The sequence below is a fragment of the Tachysurus vachellii genome, chromosome 26 (assembly GCF_030014155.1).
Source record: "Tachysurus vachellii isolate PV-2020 chromosome 26, HZAU_Pvac_v1, whole genome shotgun sequence".
NCBI classification, from domain to species: domain Eukaryota; kingdom Metazoa; phylum Chordata; class Actinopteri; order Siluriformes; family Bagridae; genus Tachysurus; species Tachysurus vachellii.
The window spans coordinates 11599919-11624861 of record NC_083485.1 but is presented as its reverse complement, the minus strand read 5'-3'; the positions used below and the strand labels follow the sequence as shown (position 1 = coordinate 11624861).

The 24943-nt window shown below is 41.8% G+C and overlaps 2 protein-coding genes across 2 annotated transcripts; both read right to left on the bottom strand.

Moving 5' to 3' along the window:
• LOC132841394 (uncharacterized) lies at positions 1-2221 on the bottom strand. The gene is made up of 3 exons (XM_060863749.1): positions 2205-2221; positions 651-1226; positions 1-560 (listed from the first exon to the last, which is right to left on the bottom strand). The coding sequence occupies exons 1-3, from the start codon at positions 2219-2221 to the stop codon at positions 149-151; spliced, it is 1005 nt and encodes a 334-aa protein (XP_060719732.1). The 3' UTR covers positions 1-148.
• On the bottom strand, positions 1569-22254 carry LOC132840922 (leucine-rich repeat-containing protein 75A-like). The gene is made up of 4 exons (XM_060863009.1): positions 20202-22254; positions 18355-18483; positions 15674-15786; positions 1569-5878 (listed from the first exon to the last, which is right to left on the bottom strand). Exons 1-4 carry the CDS (start codon positions 20424-20426, stop codon positions 5392-5394), a joined length of 954 nt encoding a protein of 317 aa, XP_060718992.1. The 5' UTR covers positions 20427-22254; the 3' UTR covers positions 1569-5391.
• Positions 22255-24943: the final 2689 nt, after the last annotated feature.

Here is a 24943-nt window from a genome sequence, read left to right as displayed (position 1 = left end):
GATACGAGGCAGAGATGGAGGTAGCAGAGATGAGGATGTTGAGGTTCTCAGCGCTGCTGTATGGGTTAGAGACTGTAGCAGTGAGGAAAAGACACGAGTCAGAGATGGAGGCAGCAGAGATGAGGATGTTGAGGTTCTCAGCGCTGCTTTATGGGTTAGAGACTGTAGCAGTGAGGAAAAGACACGAGTCAGAGATGGAGGCAGCAGAGATGAGGATGTTGAGGTTCTCAGCGCTGCTGTATGGGTTAGAGACTGTAGTAGTGAGGAAAAGACACGAGGCAGAGATGGAGGTAGCAGAGATGAGGATGTTGAGGTTCTCAACTCTGCTGTATGGGTTAGAGACTGTAGCAGTGAGGAAAAGATACGAGGCAGAGATGGAGGTAGCAGAGATGAGGATGTTGAGGTTCTCAGCTCTGCTGTATGGGTTAGAGACTGTAGCAGTGAGGAAAAGACACGAGGCAGAGATGGAGGTAGCAGAGATGAGGATGTTGAGGTTCTCAGCTCTGCTGTATGGGTTAGAGACTGTAGCAGTGAGGAAAAGATACGAGGCAGAGATGGAGGTAGCAGAGATGAGGATGTTGAGATTCTCAGCTCTGCTGTATGGGTTAGAGACTGTAGCAGTGAGGAAAAGACACGAGGCAGAGATGGAGGTAGCAGAGATGAGGATGTTGAGGTTCTCAGCTCTGCTGTATGGGTTAGAGACTGTAGCAGTGAGGAAAAGATACGAGGCAGAGATGGAGGTAGCAGAGATGAGGATGTTGAGGTTCTCAGCTCTGCTGTATGGGTTAGAGACTGTAGCAGTGAGGAAAAGATACGAGGCAGAGATGGAGGTAGCAGAGATGAGGATGTTGAGGTTCTCAGCTCTGCTGTATGGGTTAGAGACTGTAGCAGTGAGGAAAAGATACGAGGCAGAGATGGAGGTAGCAGAGATGAGGATGTTGAGGTTCTCAACTCTGCTGTATGGGTTAGAGACTGTAGCAGTGAGGAAAAGACATGAGGCAGAGATGGAGGTAGCAGAGATGAGGATGTTGAGGTTCTCAGCTCTGCTGTATGGGTTAGAGACTGTAGCAGTGAGGAAAAGATACGAGGCAGAGATGGAGGTAGCAGAGATGAGGATGTTGAGGTTCTCAGCGCTGCTGTATGGGTTAGAGACTGTAGCAGTGAGGAAAAGACACGAGTCAGAGATGGAGGCAGCAGAGATGAGGATGTTGAGGTTCTCAGCGCTGCTTTATGGGTTAGAGACTGTAGCAGTGAGGAAAAGACACGAGTCAGAGATGGAGGCAGCAGAGATGAGGATGTTGAGGTTCTCAGCGCTGCTGTATGGGTTAGAGACTGTAGTAGTGAGGAAAAGATACGAGGCAGAGATGGAGGTAGCAGAGATGAGGATGTTGAGGTTCTCAGCTCTGCTGTATGGGTTAGAGACTGTAGCAGTGATGAAAAGATACGAGGCAGAGATGGAGGTAGCAGAGATGAGGATGTTGAGGTTCTCAGCGCTGCTGTATGGGTTAGAGACTGTAGCAGTGAGGAAAAGACACGAGGCAGAGATGGAGGTAGCAGAGATGGGGATGTTGAGGTTCTCAGCTCTGCTGTATTGGTTAGAGACTGTAGCAGTGAGGAAAAGACACGAGGCAGAGATGGAGGTAGCAGAGATGAGGATGTTGAGGTTCTCTTTAGGAGTGACGAGGATGGACAGGATTAGGAACGAGCACATCAGAGGGACAGCTCAGGTTGTCTGTTTTGGGGACAAGGTCAGAGAGGCTAGATTGAGATGGTTTGGACATCTACAGAGGAGGGAGATGGTTATATTGGTAGAAGGGTGCTGGAGATGGAGCTGCCAGGTAAGAGGTCAAGAGGAAGGACAAAGAGGAGATATATGGATGTGTTAAATGAGGACATGAAGGTAACTGGTGTGAGTGTAGAGGATGCCGAGGATAGAGAGGTGGAAACTGATGATTTGCTGTAGCAACCCCTAACAGGAAGTTACACTGTAGTCTCTCCAGCTCTAACATCCTGGTAAGATTTCACATTGTAACTGGTTTGCATTAATACCTCTACAACCGATTCTAGTTGTATAGTCGTCATCTGAATTGACTGGAATAAAAACAGCAACCCAAAACAGACAGTTAGTAAGAATGAGGAAACGAATAAAGCAGCATGTTCTGTGTTCTTTGGTCTTTGTTTATCCTGCGAGCTCCACATCTGACCCGCTGGATTGTACCATCATGAAAGTAAAAAACCTCACTTCAATCTCATGTGTCTTTTGATCCCGGTCACGAGAAACACACCTCTACTCGACACCAGAAGTACTGTGAACGTTAATAGCAAGAGAAAAAAAAAAAATAGCCTGTATTGTAAGACAATATCTTAGTTTTGGGTTTGAGTCTAACGTCACGCTTCACGCTTACTAAGCGCTCTCTTAAACCCCAAACCAAACTACACTGCGGTGGTTTTTAAGTCACAACTGTGTGATATTAACTCGTAATTGTGTGATATTAACTCGTAATACTTTCTTCTCTGTGGCTAACACTCTTCTCGAGTGTTGATTTAAATAACGCATCTTCACGTTAAAACGTCCGAACCCGAACCTTACTGTTTAAATACTGTTCAAATTTTCATAATATTAGACAAATCCCCCCCCCCCCCCCTTTCAGTAAAACGTAGCCTAAATGTAATTCTATCAAAACATGTTTCTTTAAACCGTCTCATCCCTTCTAGAATAGGAAAAGGGCTCAGAATGAATGTCATTCATGTCCTTTTTTTATTAACACAGATTCAGAATTTCCAAATGAAAGCTAAAAACCATGGTTATTGAGTCAGAAGCTGCTGTATAGTTTGATTCTTCTGTGCTGCTGTGAGTCACCCTGACAGTCCTGCACTGGTAATTCAGTCAGTGCTGGGTCAAGTGTGTCAGGGTGGAATTAGTGAAAAAGATGGACTTGTATGTTCTCTTGTATGTCTCAGATAAACTGTAATAAACATTATCACAACCAGATATGGGGCATAATGATGAGAAATGGCTAATGAGGTGAGAGAGACAGAGAAAGAGGGAGAGAGGGAGAACAAACTCAACGGAGGTCAGAGTGAATATAATAATACTATAAGAGAAAAACAGACTCAGGCCAGAATTAGCTGTATCTTTTGTTTGCTGAACATTTGGCTGGCTAGAAAAAGACTGGCAGCACATTATTCTGTCCATCCATCCATCCTTCTATCCTTTCCTCCATTCATACATCCCTCCATCCATCCATCCATCCATACATGCATATGTACATCCCTCTCTCCATCCATACAGCCTTCCCTCCATCCATCCAACCATCCACCCCTCCATCTTTTGTAGCGCTAATCCTACACAGCATCACAAGAAGCCACTAGGCTCAATCACACACACACACACTCACACACACTCACACACACACTCATACACACACACACACACTCACACACACACTCATACACACACTCATACACACACACTCATACACTCACTCACTCACTCACACACACACACACACACCCACACACACTCACAGACACTCACACACACTCACACACACACACTCACTCACACACACTCACTCACTCACTCACACACACTCACTCACTCACACTCACTCACACACACTCACTCACTCACACTCACTCACTCACACACTCACTCCAGACAAATTAGAGATACCAATTTACCTACAGTGCAAGTCTTTGGACTGGGGATGAAACCAGGGTACATGAAGAAACCCCGGAGAAAACATGCAAAATATGATGGAGTTAAACCCCATACCGTGACGTGCGAGGCAAACATGCTAACCATGCGATCCCAGAACATCGATCCTCACTGGGAATTTGTATCATTAGCTTGTTGTGAAAATGTTTAGCTAGAAAAGACTACATACAGTAGGCTGTTTTGGATACAGCATTAAATTCTTTGTGATTGCGTATATTACCTTGACACATGAGATTATTCCATGCATTGAAGAACAATTCAGCACAAACCAGTTAATGATCCCTTCTTCCTTAAATAGCTTGCAATAACGTTTTACTACCAGAGAGGACGGGTTTCCAAAATAGTACGTCCTGTAGTTTTAAATAAAACAGATGGTATAAGATGTACAAGTTGTTAGCCATTTCCAACTCTACCTATGGCTGAATTCTAAATGTTATTTTGGGCGTTTACTATCTAGAGTCTCCAAGAAAAGAACAAGTTACAGTGGACACTTGACAATCACCAGGTGACCCAGTGCCCACTGTAGCCCCAGAACCCTGTTCCTGTCTGATAGAAGTGAACCGTGTTCTTCTAATGCTTTTCAATGGCTGATTTTATGAGATGCGTTTACGCTCTGTACGGCTGTAAAGTTTGATTATTTGTGTGATTATTTGAGTTACTGTAGCCATCTTGTCAGCTTAAAGCAGTCTGGTAATTCATATCAACGAAGCATTTTCGATGCAGAACTGCCAATCAATTGGATGCTTCTTGTTTTTCACACTATTCCGTTGAGATCAGGAGATCAGCTGATTCTGAAAACCATTTTTTCCCTCACTCTGATGTTAGACCATGTGATCACTAACTGAGGCTCTTGACCTGTATCTGTGTAACTGGATAATTTCACAAATGATCAAGTTTTCATTTTATAATTTCTGGGGACTGTATAGAGAATTAGAAGCCATTTGGGATTGGGACACAGATTAAACTGTGTTTAAATCCAGTGTGAAAACGAATACAAAAGACGGCACATGATTATGTCTGAGAAGTGTAAAAATAACTGGCTAAGAAAACAGTTTTGGGGTTAAATAAAGAATATATACATCTGAAAGTATGATGAAAGTATGTGCATTTTTGAAGAATCACTCAGAAGAGGGTCATTAAAATAACGCATACAAATAAATGGTTCATTTTGCTATCTAATTGCTACCCCAAGTACACTGCATGTCCAACACAACTGGTCCAGTACAGAAGAATTTCAAAGCAGATTGATTGCAGGGAATTTTAGGAGATCCAGGACAGTCTTCAATCAACAGGTACATCTAGAAGACATTTGTGTCTTCCAAACATGTTGAGCTCAATACATATCTTGCAAAAACCACGCAGATATTCCCAGACCAGTCTTATTGTTACTGCAGGACAACTACGAAGACGGTCCAGGGTCCGAGCCGGATGTGAGCCCGTGGAGTGCACTGACATCGGAAATATACGATGAAGGCTTTAAGTATGGACACAAGTCATGTGTAAATTCCTCCATCTGTGCCCGAATAAGAACGCACACATCATTGTAAAATGAAGTCCATTAATAATATGACTCCGCCCACAAACTGAAACATTGCAATCCGCATCCTTATCCTCGTAGCTTGATGGTCATCAACTCCCACCCACCACCGTCATCCCCTAACACCAGGAAATCAGTCTGAATCTTCTCCGACCTCCTCTAATCCTACAGTCCCACATGCCCCGCCCCCTGCCCCACCCCCTTGTTCTGGCTGCTCCTGTATGGTGGGTAAGTTACCCTGTTTCGGACAGCGCTTACGCAGGCTCAGTAAAAAAGCCTGAGGCAAAGAAAAGATGTCCACGTTGTTACCCAGGTCGACCCACGCCAGAGCAGGGAAGCTTCTCGGCTCCTTGAGGGTGTCGGTGAGCTGACGCAGGACTCCACGGGTCAGCCGGTTGCCATTAAGAGATAGACTCTCCAGAGCAGGCAGAGATGATAAGGTGGGCAGCAACATCAGCAACATATCGTCCGTGAGCTCGGTGAAACCCAGCTCGACGCAACGAACACGGGCAGAGTTGCGCTGGAGGTGGATCACCAGGCGTTCCGCGTCACGGCGTGAAAGAGGGAGCCCGGATAAATCCACGGTGCCATCCGGCGACACGGAGAGAACTGCCTTCAGGCTGAGAGAGAAGAAGAGTTTGCATTAGAGTGGGACGTTATGGACAATCTGCTTCCTCCATATTTCAGTATGTTTGAAGGGTTTGGTTTGAATATAATAGTGAATTTCTTTTACAGAATATATCACAGAATCCAAAATGAATGCTTAATTCTATGTATCGTAAAAATAAAATAATGAGCATTCAACATTGTTATACGAACAACCTGAACAGACGTATGGACATGTAATTCTTTTTTGTAGCTTAATGTCTGTCTTGAGAAAGGTACTGCATATTTTACTGTTCTGGAATTTCAATTACAAATAAAGAAAGAAAACATAAAGATGTATAGAAGTGAAAGCAAGAACAAGCAAGAAAAAAAAAAAGCTTGAAAACTACTTAAGGAAAAAAAAGGATGTACGTTGTGGACTTGTGTAGAAGATTGACTTTATCTTTATTTTAAAATGATGTATAAGTTTAATATACAGGGCATTCAAATGTGCGTGAGTGAGTGAGTGTGAGTGTGAGAGAGTGAGAGAGAGAGAGAGAGAGAGAGAGAGAGAGAGAGAGAGAGAGAGAGAGAGAGAGAGAGAGAGAAATGGATCTTGCAGAATATTTAAAAATCAAATGTTAACTTAACTGACAGCTTCCCACACATAATAATATAACCAGTAAATATAACACACATATACTAATACACACACACACACACACACACACACACACACACACACACACACAGACACACACACTTTTCTCTTCACTTACTGTACAAGAGTGGGCATGCACACAGAAACACACACACAGACACACTTTTTCTCTCTTTCCTACACACCTAAACCTCTGCCCTTATACACGTACATGTTGGAACCCAGAGGGACTAACACAAGCACAAACTGCACTCATTTCCCCTAACACACACACACACACACATGCGCAGGCCTCCCTCAAGGGAAACACACACGCCTGCACAAATAGTCTGTTCCTCTGAGTGTAAACAACAAAGAGCGTGCTTCTATCTGATGAGTCATGATCAGGAAGCACTGTCTGTTTCATTTCTGTCCTCTTCTAAACTGCATGTATTAACAGGACAGACTGGAAGAGTGATAGAATGATTTAGGGACATAAAGAGAAAGAAATAGAGAGAAACATGGGAAAGAGAGACATAGGGAGAGAGATAGGGAGAGAGAGAGAGAGAGATAGGAAGGGAGGGAGAGAGAGAGACATAGAGAGAGAGAGAGAGAGAGAGAGAGAGAGAGAGAGAGAGACATAGAGAGAGAAATGGTGAGGGAGAGAGAGACACAGGAGAGAGAGAGAGAGAGAGAGAGAGAGAGAGGGAGAGAGACACAGGGAGAGATAGGGAGGGGGAGAGAGAGAGGGAGAGAGACACGGGGGAGAGAGAGACATACTAAGAGAGAGAGAGAGAGAGAGAGAGAGAGAGACAGAGAGAGAGAGACAGCGAGGGAGAGAGAGACAGAGAGAGATAGGTAGGAAAAGAGAGACAGAGAGACACAGGGAGACAGAGAGAGAGAAAGAGAGAACGAGCGAGCTACAAAGCTGGTGTAAAAGCCACCGATGGGAAGACGACAGCTCACACATTGCTAACAGCCAAATTTTTTTTACCTCAAGCTCACTTTGACCAATAATATTGTTTACCCTGTTTTCCTGCACATGCCCAGATCGAGTCTATTGATGGCATGAGCAGAACTAATGATTGTGAAGAATTTGAAAGAATGATTTACTTTCTATGCAGTAACATGTACTAAAGCCACACACAGTAACAGTAGAGCGATGCGTCCAGTAACGACGACGGTGAAATAAATCTGTCGTCCTTAAGTCGTCTTTCATTAAATGCACAGTTTAAAGGCACCATTGGATTCCAGACTCTATTCAACCAAGGCAAAAGCCACACACACACACACACACACACACACATCCAAAAAAAGACCCACAGACATGCACAGGACCACAACTAAAGCAAGTGAATAGCCATTGTTGAAAGGGCAAGTTGTCAGCCCACTGGTCAATACTAACACAATTAGCGAGGCTTTTCCAATAATGGACAGCTTTGGTCAGCGGCACTCAGATCTATAGGCTCTGCCATCACAGCTATTAGAGAGAGAAGTTATCAGTATGCTGTTGGAGAGCAACTAACTCACAGTGACTCACTGAGGGATGGGATGGTGTGTGTGTGTGTGTGTGTGTGTGTGTGTGTGATAAATTGAAAAGTGAATCAGACAAGAAATAAGACTGTTACTGTGCTATTTGTACCAGACCAAAGATCTTCATGATTCATACAGTACATGACAGACAGAAATAAAGCAAACGACTTGTCAGGTTCTACATCGCAGCCCAAACACACCAGGCATACCTGCCATTTTTGGCTGTTAAATGTATACGTTTCTCACTCACTCTCTTACTATTTTATTTTACCAGCTCTCTCGGTCTTTCTCTTTCGTGCTGCCTGTTCGCTTGGTCTGATTTTCACACACCCACTTCTCCTAATTAACAGGCAAGGCATCGTACTGTAGGAACAACAGGTCTGCAATTCGGTCGACTCTATATCTCGTCCAGTGAGATTTAAATGGTAGCTGTTTAGCAAACCTTACATTTTATTTCAGTTTATACATTAATGTATAAGTATTTTAAGGGCCTTGCTCAGGGGCCCAGCAGTGGCAGCTTGGTGGGGGTGAGATTCAAACTCATGACCCTCCAACAGTAGTCCAACACCTTAACCACTAGGCTACCACATCCTTCACGATGTGATCTGAACCAGTGTTAATGTATTCATCGACAGGGACTTCAAAGCACTTTTGTACGTCGCTCTGCATAAGAACGTCTGCCAAATGCTCTAAAAGTAAGTGTAAATGCTCTCAGTTCTTTGAATGTTCATCTCCTTGTTTACCCAAAAAAGGAAACAAGGACACGAGGAATCGAGGACAAACGTATTCGCCAAATGAGATGCCTTCGTGCGCTGAAGTGATACTTCGAAAGGACATCACTTATCAAAAAAAATAACAAGTGCGTAAATGCTGAACGGTGTCAGTGTCGCTGAATTCTCAATTCGTCATTGACCAGAAGGTTTGTAATTGAGTTTCAGTGGTCCTGGCTACTGAGAGACCGAGACGAGTCTGCAAATCACTTTGATCTGTTATCGTTTCTATAGTAACAAGCACTTGTTCGGTAAATGCACCACATAAACGTTACAGATTTAGAAAACACACTTATCTGTTGCCATGGTGACGTTTCCAGTGTTTCTAGCTAGCTGTTATAGAATAAGTAATATATAAGTAATAACAGGAGCTAGCTAACCTTCCACAACATTAAACAGCCACAATAACGTCGATTAACAATGAATTGAAAATACTGTAGGAAGAATTTGTGTATCTTTGTTCTAGAAAATTCCTCAATTTCTCTCTTTAATTCCTTTGACACGTCGTTAAAGATGGCAGGCTTCAATTGATACGCGATCCCCAGGCTGACGGACGTGTTATACTGGGGTCCATTGTGACGTGCCCTACTCAGTCTGAGGGGTTCACTCTGTCTGGGTGGAAATTACCGGCCATTTGGAACGCACTCAAATGTTAGTTTACAAAACAGCAGCTTTGTTTTTGTTTTGTTTTGATGTACGATCACGAACACTGAAGTACTGAATTTAATAAGGAACAAATGGACACTCAAAAGCTGTAGGATGTTTTGGAGTTCCTTTTCATTTGCAATTGATTTTAGTTTGTTTAGTCTGATTTTGTAAAAATTTGCAGGGCTGAACATAAAAATGTAAAAGCCTTGGGTTGTACCTCATGTAGCGATAAATAAAACATGCTACTAATGGCTATTTTATTTACGACTTAATAGCTCTAAATATAACGTGTCTCACCTTGATGGGGGTTACATTGTAGTCCACCTGTTGCCATGGCAATTTTATTCGTTCAAATGGTGATAATAGTAATATAATATAAAAAATAGTACGAATAAATGAAACTAAATTGTATTTGTATGTCTGTTGTATTTTCAGCCTCTCAGGAGTTTAACGTCAATCCTATATCCTCCTTTTGGTGGCTCTTAGATCAACCCATCAGCAGTCATATTCAGATTTAAATCTATCTGTATTTGAATCTAATGAAGCTTGCTTACGCCTAGATGCCATGTTTCCCAGTTGCCTAGCAACATAACAATTTAACTACTCAAATCCCAAGCATGTTGTATGCGGGCATTTGCGGGTCTTTTTTTCCCATATCAAATTAATCAGTTCCACTGAACCATAACTGTAGCACTAGGAAAGATTACTTTCTGCCTGAAAAAAAGATTTCATTTAAAAAAAATTTCCTACACAACCCGAACTTCGGGGGGCACGGTGGCTTAGTGTTTAGCACGTTCGCCTCACACCTCCAGGGTCGGGGTTCGATTCCCGCCTCCACCTTGTGTGTGTGGCGTTTGCATGTTCTCCCCGTGCCTCGGGGGTTTCCTCCGGGTACTCCGGTTTCCTCCCCCGGTCCAAAGACATGCATGGTAGGTTGATTGGCATCTCTGGAAAATTGTCCCTAGTGTGTGATTGCGTGAGTGAATGAGAGAGTGTGTGTGCCCTGCGATGGGTTGGCACTCCGTCCAGGGTGTATCCTGCCTTGATGCCCGATGACACCTGAGATAGGCACAGGCTCCCCGTGACCCGAGGTAGTTCGGATAAGCGGTAAAAGATGAATGAATGAACCCGAACTTTGTTGTCGGCCATCTTTGGTCGTGTAAACCGTCGTATCGATCTTAACTCACGAAACCTTTCACGGTGATATGTACTTCAGTCCTCCCGCTGAAAATTCATTCATTCATTCATTCATCTTCTACCGCTACGGGAATCGAACCCCGACCCTGGAGGTGTGAGGCGAACGTGCTAACCACTAAGCCACCGTGCCCCCCATCCAGCTGAAAATTGTAAAGTATAAACCTGATACAGGCAGCAAAATGTCCAACCAAAACAAACAGAAAGGTGCAGGCTATGTAATGTTACCTCAGAGTACCATCGATAACGTCGATTACGCAATATCTAAAAGCTTCCACTGTTTTCAGTTTTAATTTACTTTTACAGAATGTAATATATTGCTTCATACTCAAACCTAATGCTCAGTTGGTCCCTTCGGTGATCGATTTTTTTTTTTTATCACTTTTCTTTCATCACGGCCCTAGAAATGGCACCTAAGGGCATTCCTTCTTCTTTTTCACCATCTCTAACTGGCTCAGTCTATTGCTCCTGAACCCTGTCTCCCTCTTTCAATTTATTTCTTTCATTTCACTCTTTGTCTTTCTTCTCTTTTGTCTCTCGCTCTCTCTCGTTCTTTTTAACTAGCCATCTTACTTTCTCTAGTTCTCGTTCTTGCAATCTCTTTCTTTCATGCTTTCTCTGCTCCCCCACCCACAGGTCCATCTCTCTCTCTCTCTCTCTCTCTCTCTCTCTCTCTCTCTCTCTTTCTCTCTCTCTCTCTGTTCCACTAACGAGCAGGGTCACTATGCTACTGGGGCTCTCCCTCCGGCAGAAGCATGCTCAGAGATCCGAAGCCATGTGACGGGAAAACTGGCGTACAATGAAATGGACCACTTTCTCACAGGAAATGGGATTATGCTCCGTAATTGTCACTGGTACTCACCCTAATTGGTTTTTCACTGCTCGGCTCTTGACACTAGTGTTTTCCGGGAGCGAGGAGTCTCTGGGCTGTTTTATAAGTGTCTGTTTAGGTTAGGGACGGATTCACATGGACATTGACACCAGGGTGCTGTTTTTCCATCTCGACACTACTTCTATATTTAGTTAAAGTGTATTCCACATTCTTTCTCTGAAATGCATTCTAAAAAGGAATCGTTCATCTATCGTTCAGTATGAGTCAAGAAAATTCAAGAACCAAACACCTGATCGTTATGTGACTTAATTCCTTCAAAGGAATAAATCTTTAAATCCAAGGAAGACACCTTAAGCCCACTAATTGTTTTGTTGAAATGCCAAAAATGAATCAAATTTGACAAATCAATTAAAATCTAATGCAGCGTGCCGTAAACACCAGTTCTAATGTTCACCAATTAGCCCAAGTTACCAGATCGTGACGATATCCTTCCTGTTTAATGGACAGATAAAGCCAAAAATCATGATCTCTATTAGGATCTGATTAATTGTGCAGTCATTTTTCATTTGTAGGTATAACAGTGATTAAATCTCTTCCTTATAATCACGATCATCATTTGAGCAACTTATTTACACACACACACTCTCACAGACACACACGCTCTCACACACACACACGCTCTCTCACACACACACTCTCACACACACACACTCTCACACACACACACTCTCACACACACACACTCTCACACACACACTCTCACACACACACTCTCACACACACACACTCTCACACACACTCTCACAGACACACTCACACACACTCTCACAGACACACTCTCACAGACACACTCTCACACACACACACGCTCTCACACACACACACACACACACACGCTCTCAAACACACACACTCTCACACACACACTCTCACACACACACTCTCACACACACACTCTCACACACACACTCTCACACACACACTCTCACACACACACTCTCACACACACACTCTCACACACACACTCACACACACACTCACACACACACTCACACACACACTCACACACACACTCACACACACACTCACACACACACTCACACACACACTCTCACACACACTCTCACACACACTCTCACACACACTCTCACACACACTCTCACACACACTCTCACACACACACTCTCACACACACACTCTCACACACACACTCTCACACACACACTCTCACACACACACTCTCACACACACACTCTCACACACACACTCTCACACACACACTCTCACACTTCGACCTGAAAATTGATTCTGAATTATTCAGTCATGTGTTCACTGTTTTTAAGATTTGACACGAACAGCTCACTCTTCTACTGCTAACCATGTTGTCCATGTGTCTTTTGTTTGTGATCTCCCATATCGTCATGTTTATAAGTTCCATTTGAACACGGATCTCTTCAGAAGAGCAAGTCAAAATAAAGGAACAAGCTGTACACATGGTTACAGTTATACTAATTATTAATAATTTAATCATTTTCGTATAACAATTACCTTTTGATCAAAATTCAGAAAAATGTGGTAATGAAATTTCCTAGTCATAATGTAGCATATTTAATGTAAAAGTGTGTGTGTGTGTGTGTGTGTGTGTGTGTGTGTGTGTGTGTTTGAAATCCATGAGAATGGGAAAATGTTCCAGAGCTAGTAAGGTCCTAATCCCATGGGACAAGCTAAGCTTTGGGAAACACACACACACACACTCACACTCACACACTCACACACTCACACACTCACACACTCACACACTCACTCACTCACTCACTCACTCACTCACTCACACACTCACACACTCACTCACTCACTCACTCACTCACTCACTCACTCACACACTCACTCACTCACACACTCACTCACACACTCACACACACACTCACACACACTCACACACACACACACACACTCACACACACACACACACTCACTCACTCACACACTCACTCACACACTCACTCACACACTCACTCACACACTCACACACTCACACACTCACACACTCACACACTCACACACTCTTTGTAAGGATATGCCATGACATGCTATACAAAAATCTAATGCTAAACTTTGGCTAGCTTAAAATAAAAAAAAAAGAAAAAGCCAGATGATCCCACACATCAGATATTCTTATCCTTGTGGGAACATTTGGTCTCTACCAAGATATAATCAGACACACATACACACATGCGCAAAAGATTACAACATAAATATTTTAACAAAAAAACTAGAAAACTCTCTGTGGGATATTTTGTCCAAGATACACACACACACACTAAATATAGGTCAGTTAAATCAATAAAAGTAATAAGACATTCTAATTACATGGTAATGAACACAGAAATGATGGATAAACATGTTAATAAAATCTATCTGTCTGTCTGCCTGTCTGAGTCTGTCTGCATCTGTCTGCCTGTCTGAGTCTGTTTGTCTGCCTGTCTGTCTGAGTCTGTCTGCATCTGTCTGAGTCTGTCTGTCTGTTTGAGTCTGTCTGTCTGAGTCTGTCTGTCTGCATCTGTCTGTCTGCATCTGTCTGTCTGCATCTGTCTACCTACATCTGTCTGCCTGCATCTGTCTGCCTGCATCTGTCTGCCTGCATCTGTCTGCCTGTCTGAGTCTGTCTGCATCTGTCTGAGTCTGTCTTTCTGTTTGAGTCTGTCTTTCTGTTTGAGTCTGTCTGTCTGAGTCTGTCTGTCTGCATCTGTCTGTCTGCATCTGTCTGTCTGCATCTGTCTGCCTGCGTCTGTCTGCCTGTCTGCATCTGTCTGAGTCTGTCTGTCTGTTTGCATCTGTCTGTCTGCATCTGTCTGTCTGCATCTGTCTGTCTGCATCTGTCTGCCTGTCTGAGTCTGTTTGTCTGCCTGTCTGTCTGAGTCTGTCTGTCTGCATCTGTCTGTCTGCATCTGTCTGTCTGTTAAATGCGAATCGGTTTGACCGAAAACTATTATGTCTAAATGATGAATCATACAATTCAGTTCATTTTGCTACAAGTTGATTCAGTGATTCAGATTCAGTAACTCATTGCAAGTATTGCTTTTAGAAAAATTTCTCAGTGAGAGCAGAACCGCTCTGTAAATCATTTTGCCACAAAAAGGCCTCCAGAGCTTCTTGCGAATCATATCGCCTAGTGCAAATTTGATTCCTGCACATAAAAAAGCTGAGTCGCTTTTCCTCTCATAAAGAGCAAGGAGCAATCTGGCTTCGGTGGGGAAATGACACAATTTGTCACTCTGTGCTGTTTAATCCCGCTACGTGATCTTAAGTGTGAGCAAGGCAAGAGATGTAGGGAGAAAAACCAGCGCTTACTTAAACGGGTCTGTATCGTAGCTTGGTTCAGTTCATTCACTGATTCATGAATTCAAGAATCACTGATTCTTTAGTCAGCACTTTATAATGGTCACGATGCACGGCAACAAATCTGAGCAAGTTAAAATATCTTCAATCTATTTCTTATTAGAAGATTACAATAAACCAAATTTAACAGAATGAACTATTTTTCAGCCTTGATTTTTTTTATTTATGGTTTTTTTTTTTTTGCTCTATTGATTTTTAACTACTATTAAGCTAATTCTCTGCTAATACTGAGCATTCATTTCTAGAATGAAGCAAAACTATCTGCCAAAACATGAGAATATTTTACAGCTGGAAATAGTGAAATATACAGTACCTAGAAACAGGCTTGATATTCTTTTCGTTGTAATCCTATAATATGAAAGAGTAGATAAATCTGACCAGATTCAAGATATTATCACCTGCTAAGATGTCATTATTTGTAGAATGGCGATGGTTCTGGACCATATCCCAGGAACACTGGATGTGATTCAATAATACAGCCAGTCTTTTGCAGAAAAAAACCCCCACAAGGACATGGAGAGAACAAACCCAAGAGTAAGATTCAACTGGTGAGCCTGGAGCTGTGAAATACCCACTAAACACCCCCTGTGGGTAGTTTGAACAGTGTTTCAGGAGATGCACTTTATTAAAAACTACTGGGGAATAAACTTGCATTCAACAGCCAGGGAAATACAATTAGCCGGATAACTCAATACACTGGTGCTATCTTGATTGGTGCTGTTATTAATTTGTATGTAGAGGGTAATTAATTTGTCATAGGAATGAAAAAATGTCTAGGGTTCTTATTTTATTGAACACTTTAATTGGAGCTCACCTGGCCTGGGGTTTTCCCTTCAGAAGACCCTGTCGCCTCCAACGTGGATGAGGACTCAGGTGGTACGTCAGCTGGCGACACACCTTCTCCATGGCACTCAGAGACTCGCCCTCCTGTTAGAGAGAGAGAGAGAGAGAGAGAGAGAGAGAAGACAGATGTGATGTGTTAAAAATAATCAGTTATTTATCTACTGTGTGGTTAAGCATTGATCAGCCTCAGCGTCCCGTGTCTCTTTGGCAGTAAATGCACTTCTTCTCTTACATCTCTCTCTACTCACTTCTCAGTGATCTCAGACTCATCTACGGTCACCCCTGCCTCCCCTCATCCATACAACCACCCCATCCCCCACCACCCCATCCACCCACACACACACGGAGCTGCTCAGCAGGAGCTCACTGTGGTCCAGGAAGCCATGGGGTGCCTGTCTGCCCAATCACAGGCTTTATGGATTGCCTCTCGCTACGGGGTGTCACGGACGGAGTCACGTTCCAGACTTACAGATATGCACTTGTGACCTTGGATCACTGTCCTGCTGTCTGCAAAACTGTTCACCACGAACATCAAGGACGGCACATCACGGACGACTACAGGTCCGGAGGCGGATCCTTAGGAAGGTCTCGTTCGCGTTCACAAGATAAAGGAGAAATCAACATCTCTGAAATATCCAAACCTGCCTACCATTAAGCATGCCAGCATCCCATTAAGTGTTACTGGGATCAAACTTGTTCCCCATTCTGATGCCTGGTCTGAATATAACTCAAGCTCGTATTCTGAATCGGCATGAAGCCATTATTTTTGTCATATATACGCATTACAGCACAGTGAGCTTTGGAGGTTGGGGTCAGAGCGCAGGCTTAGCCATGTTGCAGCTTCCATGGAGGTGGAAGGGTTAGGGGCCTTGCTTAGGGGCCCAGCAATGGCAGCTTAAAGCCTGACCTCCAACAACCCATAGCCGTAATCACTTGAGCTACCACTGTGTGTCCTGATAATGTCTGTGAATGTCAGATAAAACCCAACAGGAAGAGGAAAGTACCGCAGTACTGATAAAATCAGTTAAAATACATTACAGACTGCACTGATAGTGTACTAATTCAACATACAGTACTATTTAGACTGGAAGTATGTATTTGAGATGAGACACAGTCCTGATTGTCTTCCAAATGATGGCATGAGTCAGTAGAATGGCCTTTTCTGATTAATCAGTCATCTCCTCCTGTGTGTCTGAGTTCAGTCCAAGTCTTGAACATGGAGAGAACAACACAACAAACAGATTTTATTCTGAACATTCTAAAGGAAAAGTGCTATAAAACAGCTTCCTCTGGGAAATATAGCTAGAGATAGTGTGTATGTGTGTGTGTGTGTGTGTGTGGTGTATGTGTGTGTTTACAGCCGTACAGTACTGTGGTTTTATCATGATCACATTTCACATTTCTCATTGTCCTTCTTTGTTCACTTTGTCTATTTCTCTAATTTCTTTACTTTTTCAGAGAACGCACACTTGCACAGTGCGCATACACAAACACACACATGCACTTACAGTATAGCCTGCATACACAAACACACACATGCACTTACAGTATAGCCTGCATACACAAACACACACATGCACACCACCACAAAAACACCCACACGCTGTGACAAATTATGAGACTCAAAATTACCTCCTCATCTCCATTACTCTGTCTCTACATCTGACATCTTTCCATCCTTCTGTAAGTGTGTGTGTGTGTGTGTTTGTGTTTGCGTGTGAGTGTATGTCTCTGGTTCATTAACTCTAACCAAAACAGTAGAAATCTAGCCATGCAGAATTATGATGAGTGACTCATTTTGCTGAAATAGGGCTCTTGGTGATGGGTGTGTGTGTGTGTGTGTGTGTGTTTGTGTGTTTAAGCTCAACAGGCTCTATGCTAATACCTCACTAGAGATTTTCTCTTTCATCCTCTCTTCCCTTCCTGCGTCCCCATTCAAGAAGAGCTCAGTCAAACGCCACAAAACACTGACCAGATACAAAAGAGCTTGTGCACTGGGCAACATCAAAAAACGCTGATTAAGAACAAACATAAAACACACACACACACACACACACACACACGCACACACACATGATGAATAATGCTCATAAAATGAATATGAATATGGAAAGACCTGCAGCTTGTCTAGTAACTTCACAACCTATGCAGAATAAAAGATTGTGTGTGTGTGTGTGTGTGTGTGTGTGTGTGTGTGTCTTCGTCTTGCTTGTGCTGTAGATGCTATATATAGGTGAGTGAAAGAGACAGTGTTTGTCTATAAGGCTGCAGAGCTGGTGACTTATATCACTGCAGCTCCATCACTGTGTTTCCTCTCTTTAATAACCTGAGACTAGGGCAGTAATGAGGAAAATCTTCACTGCAGTAAGAATGAGTCTCTTTCTCTCTCTCTCTCTCTCTCTAGCTCTATTTCACACACACACACACACACACACACACATGTTTTTCATCCTAAAATCAGCCATACTTTATCTAAAGTTTCTTGTTTCTTTTATTCCTGAACAAAGGAGAAGGAAAAGAAATGAAGGCATGAAAGAGAGTGAGAGAGAGAGAGAGAGAGAGAGAGAGAGAGAGAGAGAGAGAGAGAGAGAGAAAGAAATAATTCCTCCTTCCTATTTCCATGTATGTATGTGTGTGTATGTGTGATCCTACCGTTTTTGTACATTGCACATAGCGAGCGAGGCTGATGATAAGGTCATGGGTGATGGGGTCCACCATATTGCGGAAGCTGGCATATCGGTACAGCACATCGTCCAGAGACGTCGACTCCATACCTAAATCCTACACACACACACACACACACACACATAATTTACCTGCCTATATATAAAAGTATAGTACAATAAAACACGTAGCGGTTCTCAGTGTGACCCTCAAATATTCCATAATTGATCACTTCAATAAAACAGACTTCATGTTCAATCCAGAATAAATTTCCTGGTTACATAATTACACCTTTTAACATATTAATAAAATACGCATTAACATTAAGAGTCATGTCGGCTGATCCTCCTTTGCTGAACAGGTTCCGAGTAATCATGGCGCAGCTGGATTCCAGTGTCAATGGGTCTTCCATTTTTAATAACTCTATGGAGTAATAAAAATAACAATAACTCCATGTTCTGCCCCGTGATTACATAACATCTCTAAATGTGAAGAAATCAATGGAACTTATATACATTTTTTAACAAGTTTTAAATCACTGGTCACTCAGAATAGGGAGAAAATTCCCCAAGCTACTCAGGACTTTATTCCCAACTCTTCCCTAATGTTCCCAGGACAGACTCCATCTTCAACACAACCCTGACCAGGATGAAGCAGTTAACTTCCTGATGATTTTTGTCCAAAACTTTACTTTGGTACTTTTCTATATTAAGGTCAAATCATTTAAAATTATTGATGCTGAACCTTCGTTCCTTGACGCCTCTGTTTGCCTCTGGGGGGTGAAAGTAGACTTTTTTCTGGGAACTGCATGAGATGTTCAGAAAGATAGTGTTGTATGTGGGTTCTATATTGATTTGCATTGCAGAAATTAAAGGTATGGCAGCAAAAGTTGGTGTGTGCGTATGCGAGAGAGAGAGAGAGAGAGAGAGAGAGAGAGAGAGAGATGAACACAGGTGCTTCAAGTGTGATGAATCCATCAGTTTAATTACCATAGAGACGCAATGTTTAGACTAGCATGCGCTAGCGAGACGGAAATACGTTCGAGTAGATCTGCTGACTGCTCATGACACGATGAAATGACCATCTATTATAAATCAGCCTTTACTTTTCAGAGCAAGTGGCACCACTGCATAGCTGGAGAGTAGCTTCACTTGTGAAAAGTGAGAGGCAGGACAACGTGTGTGAGAGAGAGGGAGAGAGAGAGGACGTGTAGAGGCAGGTGGTCTTCCACATTACCTGTGCACACTAATGAATGTATGGACATATGAAATATTCATGAACTGATAAATCCTATCTCTCTTCTCTGCAGTATACTGTTTCTGAGACAGAGAGAAGAGATGAAGACGCATAATCCTTACTTTACGAGAACTTTGATGTGTTCATGAGTGTGTGTGTGTGTGTGTGCACGTGTGTGTGTCTGAAAAGTAAAAGGAACTGGAGACTGAGCGTGTTTTTTCTTTTCAGTTTGATATTGAAGCTCTAAATGAAAAAGCCTGGAAGATAATCCGATGTTAAAGTAATACCCAAGCACCTTTTAAACCAAATCTCTACACACAACATCCGCTGTGTGTAATCAAGAAAATGTAACCAGGCTTAAAATAATCAGAATTAGAGTTTACTCACTTCATGCTTTAAATGTTTTTATTCTACTGGCAGATCATTTTGCTTGAAACTTGCTACGTTTTGCTATGTGGATCTGAGGATGTGAGACCATCTACAAGAGCAGAAAGTTGGCTCACTTGCAGAAGCTCCATACAAGAGGTTCTCCAAAGGTTCTTTGTTACTTTCCGTCTACTCAGTATTCTTTTAAGACAACCGTTTGGTGGTTATTTTACCTGTCTCAGACTTTTCAGCAGCTCACTGGCCTCTTCTTGTCTCCCCTCCTTCGCCTTCAGCAGCATGTCCTGAATCATGCCAACGCGACGGTGGTATGGAGCAGGTACCCCTGGGTTCTCTGGGCGCTCGGACGAGCGGAGCAGTAAAGAGCCCTGAGCTCGTCTCCAAACCCCCAGGAGTGGCCCAGGCCCAGCCTCGGGGCCCTTGGACTGCCTAGCCCCCATCCTGCACTACTGAATTCTCAGGTGTAGCTGTGCGCATCACGACTCCTTCTAATTTGATTCTTTCTGACCATCAATGTAAACTATTCTTAATACAAACTAGTCCTGATTGATTTGTGCTGTATGAACTGCTTTGAGGGGCCATTTAGAAATAGTCTGCAAAGTGGGCACTTTTAAAACCCAGCTGATTTATATCTATGTGACAGCATCTTGTGATGTCATAAATTACTAAATTACATTAAGTGATAAAAAATAAACTAGCCGAAAGCAGCACAATACAAACTGGCGCGGTGTTTTGGTTAATACTTGCAAATTGCTTAAAAGAGTCTTTTGTAAAAGAATCGATTCGCGATCCTCATTTAAAATTGACGTAGAATCGATTCGAGTAATTATTGTATACTGTAATATAACAGTTCATAAAGAATCGATTCGCTTTACTCTTTCAGAATAGTGGTTTATAAGAAAGAACCGATTCACTCTACTAACCAGTCGTTTCAGAATAAAGGAGTCGCTCAATGTACTCACTTAAAAGAGTCGTTTTAAAAAGAACGATTCCCTCTAATCACTCAAAATATCAGCAGTAGCTTAAAAGGATCTATTCGCTGTACTCACTTAAAAGAGTCTTTTCAAAAGGGTCGAATCGATGTACTCACGTAAAAGAGTCATGTAAAATGAATCGATTCGCGTACTCGCTTTAAAAATGCAACGTTTCTCCTCAGAATTGTTGAAATCTGGTAGTTCACTGAGCAGGGTTTGTATTAAATGAGTATTCCCTTCATTTCTAATTTAATTTTTTAACTTTAACTTCCTTTCATTGCTTCACAAGAGAAGAACACAGCAGCAAAATCCCGATGGAAAGATGAGTCGAAATGTTCTTCGGTTCAGTGAATCAATTAATTCCATGAAACAAGCAAGTTCATAACAAGCATTAATTAAGTCTTTCGTAAAATAATCGATTCGCGCTCCTTATTCAAAATAGTCGTAGACTCAATTCGAGCTACACACATAATAGTTCAAAAAGAATCGATTCACTTTACTCTTTCAAAATAGTGTTTTATAAGAAAGAACCGATTCACTCTACTAACTAGTCGTTTCAGAAGAAAGGAGTCGCTCAATGTACTCACTTAAAAGAGTCGTTTTAAAAGGGTCGAATCGACGTACTCACTTAAAAGTCATGTAAAATGAATCGATTCGCCGTACACGCTTTAAAAATTCAACGTTTCTCCTCCGAATGGTTGAAATCTGGTAGTTCACCGAGCAGAGTTTGTATTAAACGAGTATTCCTTTCATTTTCTTCCTTTCATTGCTTCACAAGAGAAGAACACCGCAGGAAAAAGCCCGATGGAAAGATGAGTCGAAATGTTATTCGGTTCAGTGAATCAATTAATTCCATGAAGACGTCTTGAGTCAGACTTGTAGCAGATGACAGCGCAGAGATCCTGATAAGCAACGTGATATAACATCAGAGCTCTGAGGTAAACACACCGTCCCCCCATTAGCAACTTTTACTTCCAAAAAACATTCTCGACGGAATAAAACACGACTTTCTCCGTCTGTTGGCTTCCCTGAATTAAAAACGAGTAGTTGCTCGAGCTGTCTGTTCTGTTTACAAGTGATACACGGTTAACGGCGAGAGCGCGCGCAGCTGGTGTTCGGTGTCTCGCGCTTTCTCGGTAACTCTCTCCCTGTCAACATGAACCATCATCTCACTTTAACCCCTCACACCGAGCTGCAAGATTCCCAGCCAAAAAGTATTTAGAGCTGCAAACTGTCTGACTGTGCATGCATAATAATCACCATAATCATATTAAACTTAATGCATACATTTTGGCATGATTAAAAATAAATATGTGATTTTAACATCTGATCATTTATGTGATTCTTCGAATTGATTCGTTTATTCTTTTATGACTCTTACACATTGTTTTTCCATTTTTTTTTATTTTTTAGGATTTATTCATTTTCACGTGTTGTTTTATTCATAATTACTTTTTTCATTTGATTTTTGCACCTGATTCACATACACACATACACATACATACATACATACATACATACATACACACACACACACACACACATACATAAATACACACACATTCATACATACACACATACATACATACATACACACCTACACACACACACATACATACATACACATACACACACACAATCATACATACACACACATACATGCACACACATACATACATACATACACACACACACACACAAATCAGCAATGACGTGAGGGAGTGTAAGCTCATTTACACTCTGAACTTTGAAACCTGTATCAAGTTTACGTGACTATTTTGGCATCCGCCATTTCTAATTGCAGCTGCTTTCACATCTTCCAGCCCAGCTGATGAAGAACCTTTCTCCAAAACAGCCTGCATCTCTCGCAACTTTGTAGACTATCCTTCATTTTTACGACATCTACTATATTCAAACCCTAAATTCTTGGTGTCAGGCTTGGGCAGCATTACAGCTCTGCAAACACAGCTCCATGAGTTCCAAGCTGCCATGAAAACCACTGAATTGAATTAAGCGAGTGATGGATGTTTGCTATCAACTAGGTGTGTTCATTTCCTGGTGTAAACCTTGTGAACTTTGCACCTCTTCCTTAAAGCCTCTGGACCTCATATTCATGAACAATAAAGAGACTTTCCCCAAGTCAAAACAGCTCAGAAAATAATACATGTAAACAAAATCGTCTCAAAAAAAAACAGAGGATTGGTAAAAATACTTTCTAGGTCAAATATTCATCACTCTCATCACCGTCCTAATCCGGGTGCTGGTGTAAATGGTTTTAAAGCTGATTTAAGGAGGTGGTTCTTTATGATTCTCTTAAAAATGTACAAAAGCAGCCAAGACAAGAAGCTTAACGTTGAACGTCTTTTCTATTTTGCACAAGGTATACAGAGGATGTCTTATGGCAAAAACTTGTAGTTTGTCTCCACCTGTTGACCAGCCCTGTACCCATTTAACCCAGATTAATGTGCAGGATCCGGAGGCATGTGTGTAATTGTGTGTGTTGGTCAGAATGAATCTCTGTCCGTCTGTCGGTGAGAATCCAGCCGGTAAAACAGTAAAACGTCTCTTGTATCTGCCACAACAGTTTTTTTTACACAATTTATACAACTGAGCAATTAAGAGATAAGCGCCTTGTTTAACCTTCCTATTTTCCCTGGGTCTATTTGACCCGGCTGGAAGGTTTTAATGTGTCATAACTTGGGTTTTCTTCCACATATTTGCCTGAAATTTACCAGGATTGTTCCAAATTATGAACTTTGCAAGTAAAATTAATTTTGTCTATTTTTTTTGAACTATGCGTTTTGGATCCACTTGGGTCATTTTGACCCGGTCACATTTAGTGGGGCAATAGGTCACCCTTTTCAGCGCAATGAACATACATACAGACACAAAAATGCACACATAAAATGTCCACTAACACACGCACCCAAAACACACACACACACACACACAAATTGGGCATTGCATTTCATTAGGCCTCCAGAAAAAAAAGCCAAACATTTGTTAATATTTCACACTTTTGATATGCCTTCGCCTAGCAGAGGGCAAAATATGATCTACCGAAATGATGCTACACACACACACACACACACACTCATACACACACATGCACACACACACACACACGCTCACACACACAAGCATTGGGCATTGCAATTCATTGGGCCTCCAAAAAAACAAAAACAATCATTTGTAAATATTTCACACTTGTTATATGCATTTGTCCAGCTGGGGACAATATCTTCTCTTCTCTTCTACCAACAATCTTTACACACACGTTGTGTTTTCATATTCAAATCATATTTGTTTCCTCTCTCTTATTTATGAATTTAGTTGCAATATGGACCAAAATCTCTGAGGAATATTTCCAGTACCTTGTTGCCTCTATGCCACGAAGGATTAAGGCAGTTCTGAAGGCAATAGGCAGTCCATCCCGGTACTAGTAAGGTGTACCTAATAAATTGGCCGGTGAGTGAGTGTGTGTGTGTGTGTGTCTATATATATATATATATATATATATATATATATATATATATATATTCTTCATTTTTTATAAGCAGTCAAGAATTTTTGATTTATAAGCATTCAAGTCAATTTGGCCTGGAAAAAAACAGGTTTTATTATTTGCTGACATTAAAAATGGTCAAAATGGTTTCAAAACAATCTCCTGCCTTTGAAATATACCATCCTGTAATTGTGCATCAACTTTTGTGCCTCTATAGTGAAAATAATTCAAAATTTATTTTTTTTACAAAAAAAAATAGGCATTTTTGTATATAAATAAGGTTTATTATACCAAATATATATATATATATATATATATATATATATATTTATTTTTTTTGCAAAATACAGTGTATATATAAATACACTCACCGGCCACTTTATTAGGTACACCTGTCCAACTGCTCATTAATGCAAATTTCTAATCAGCCAATCACATGGCAGCAACTCAATGCATTTAGGCATGTAGACATGGTCAT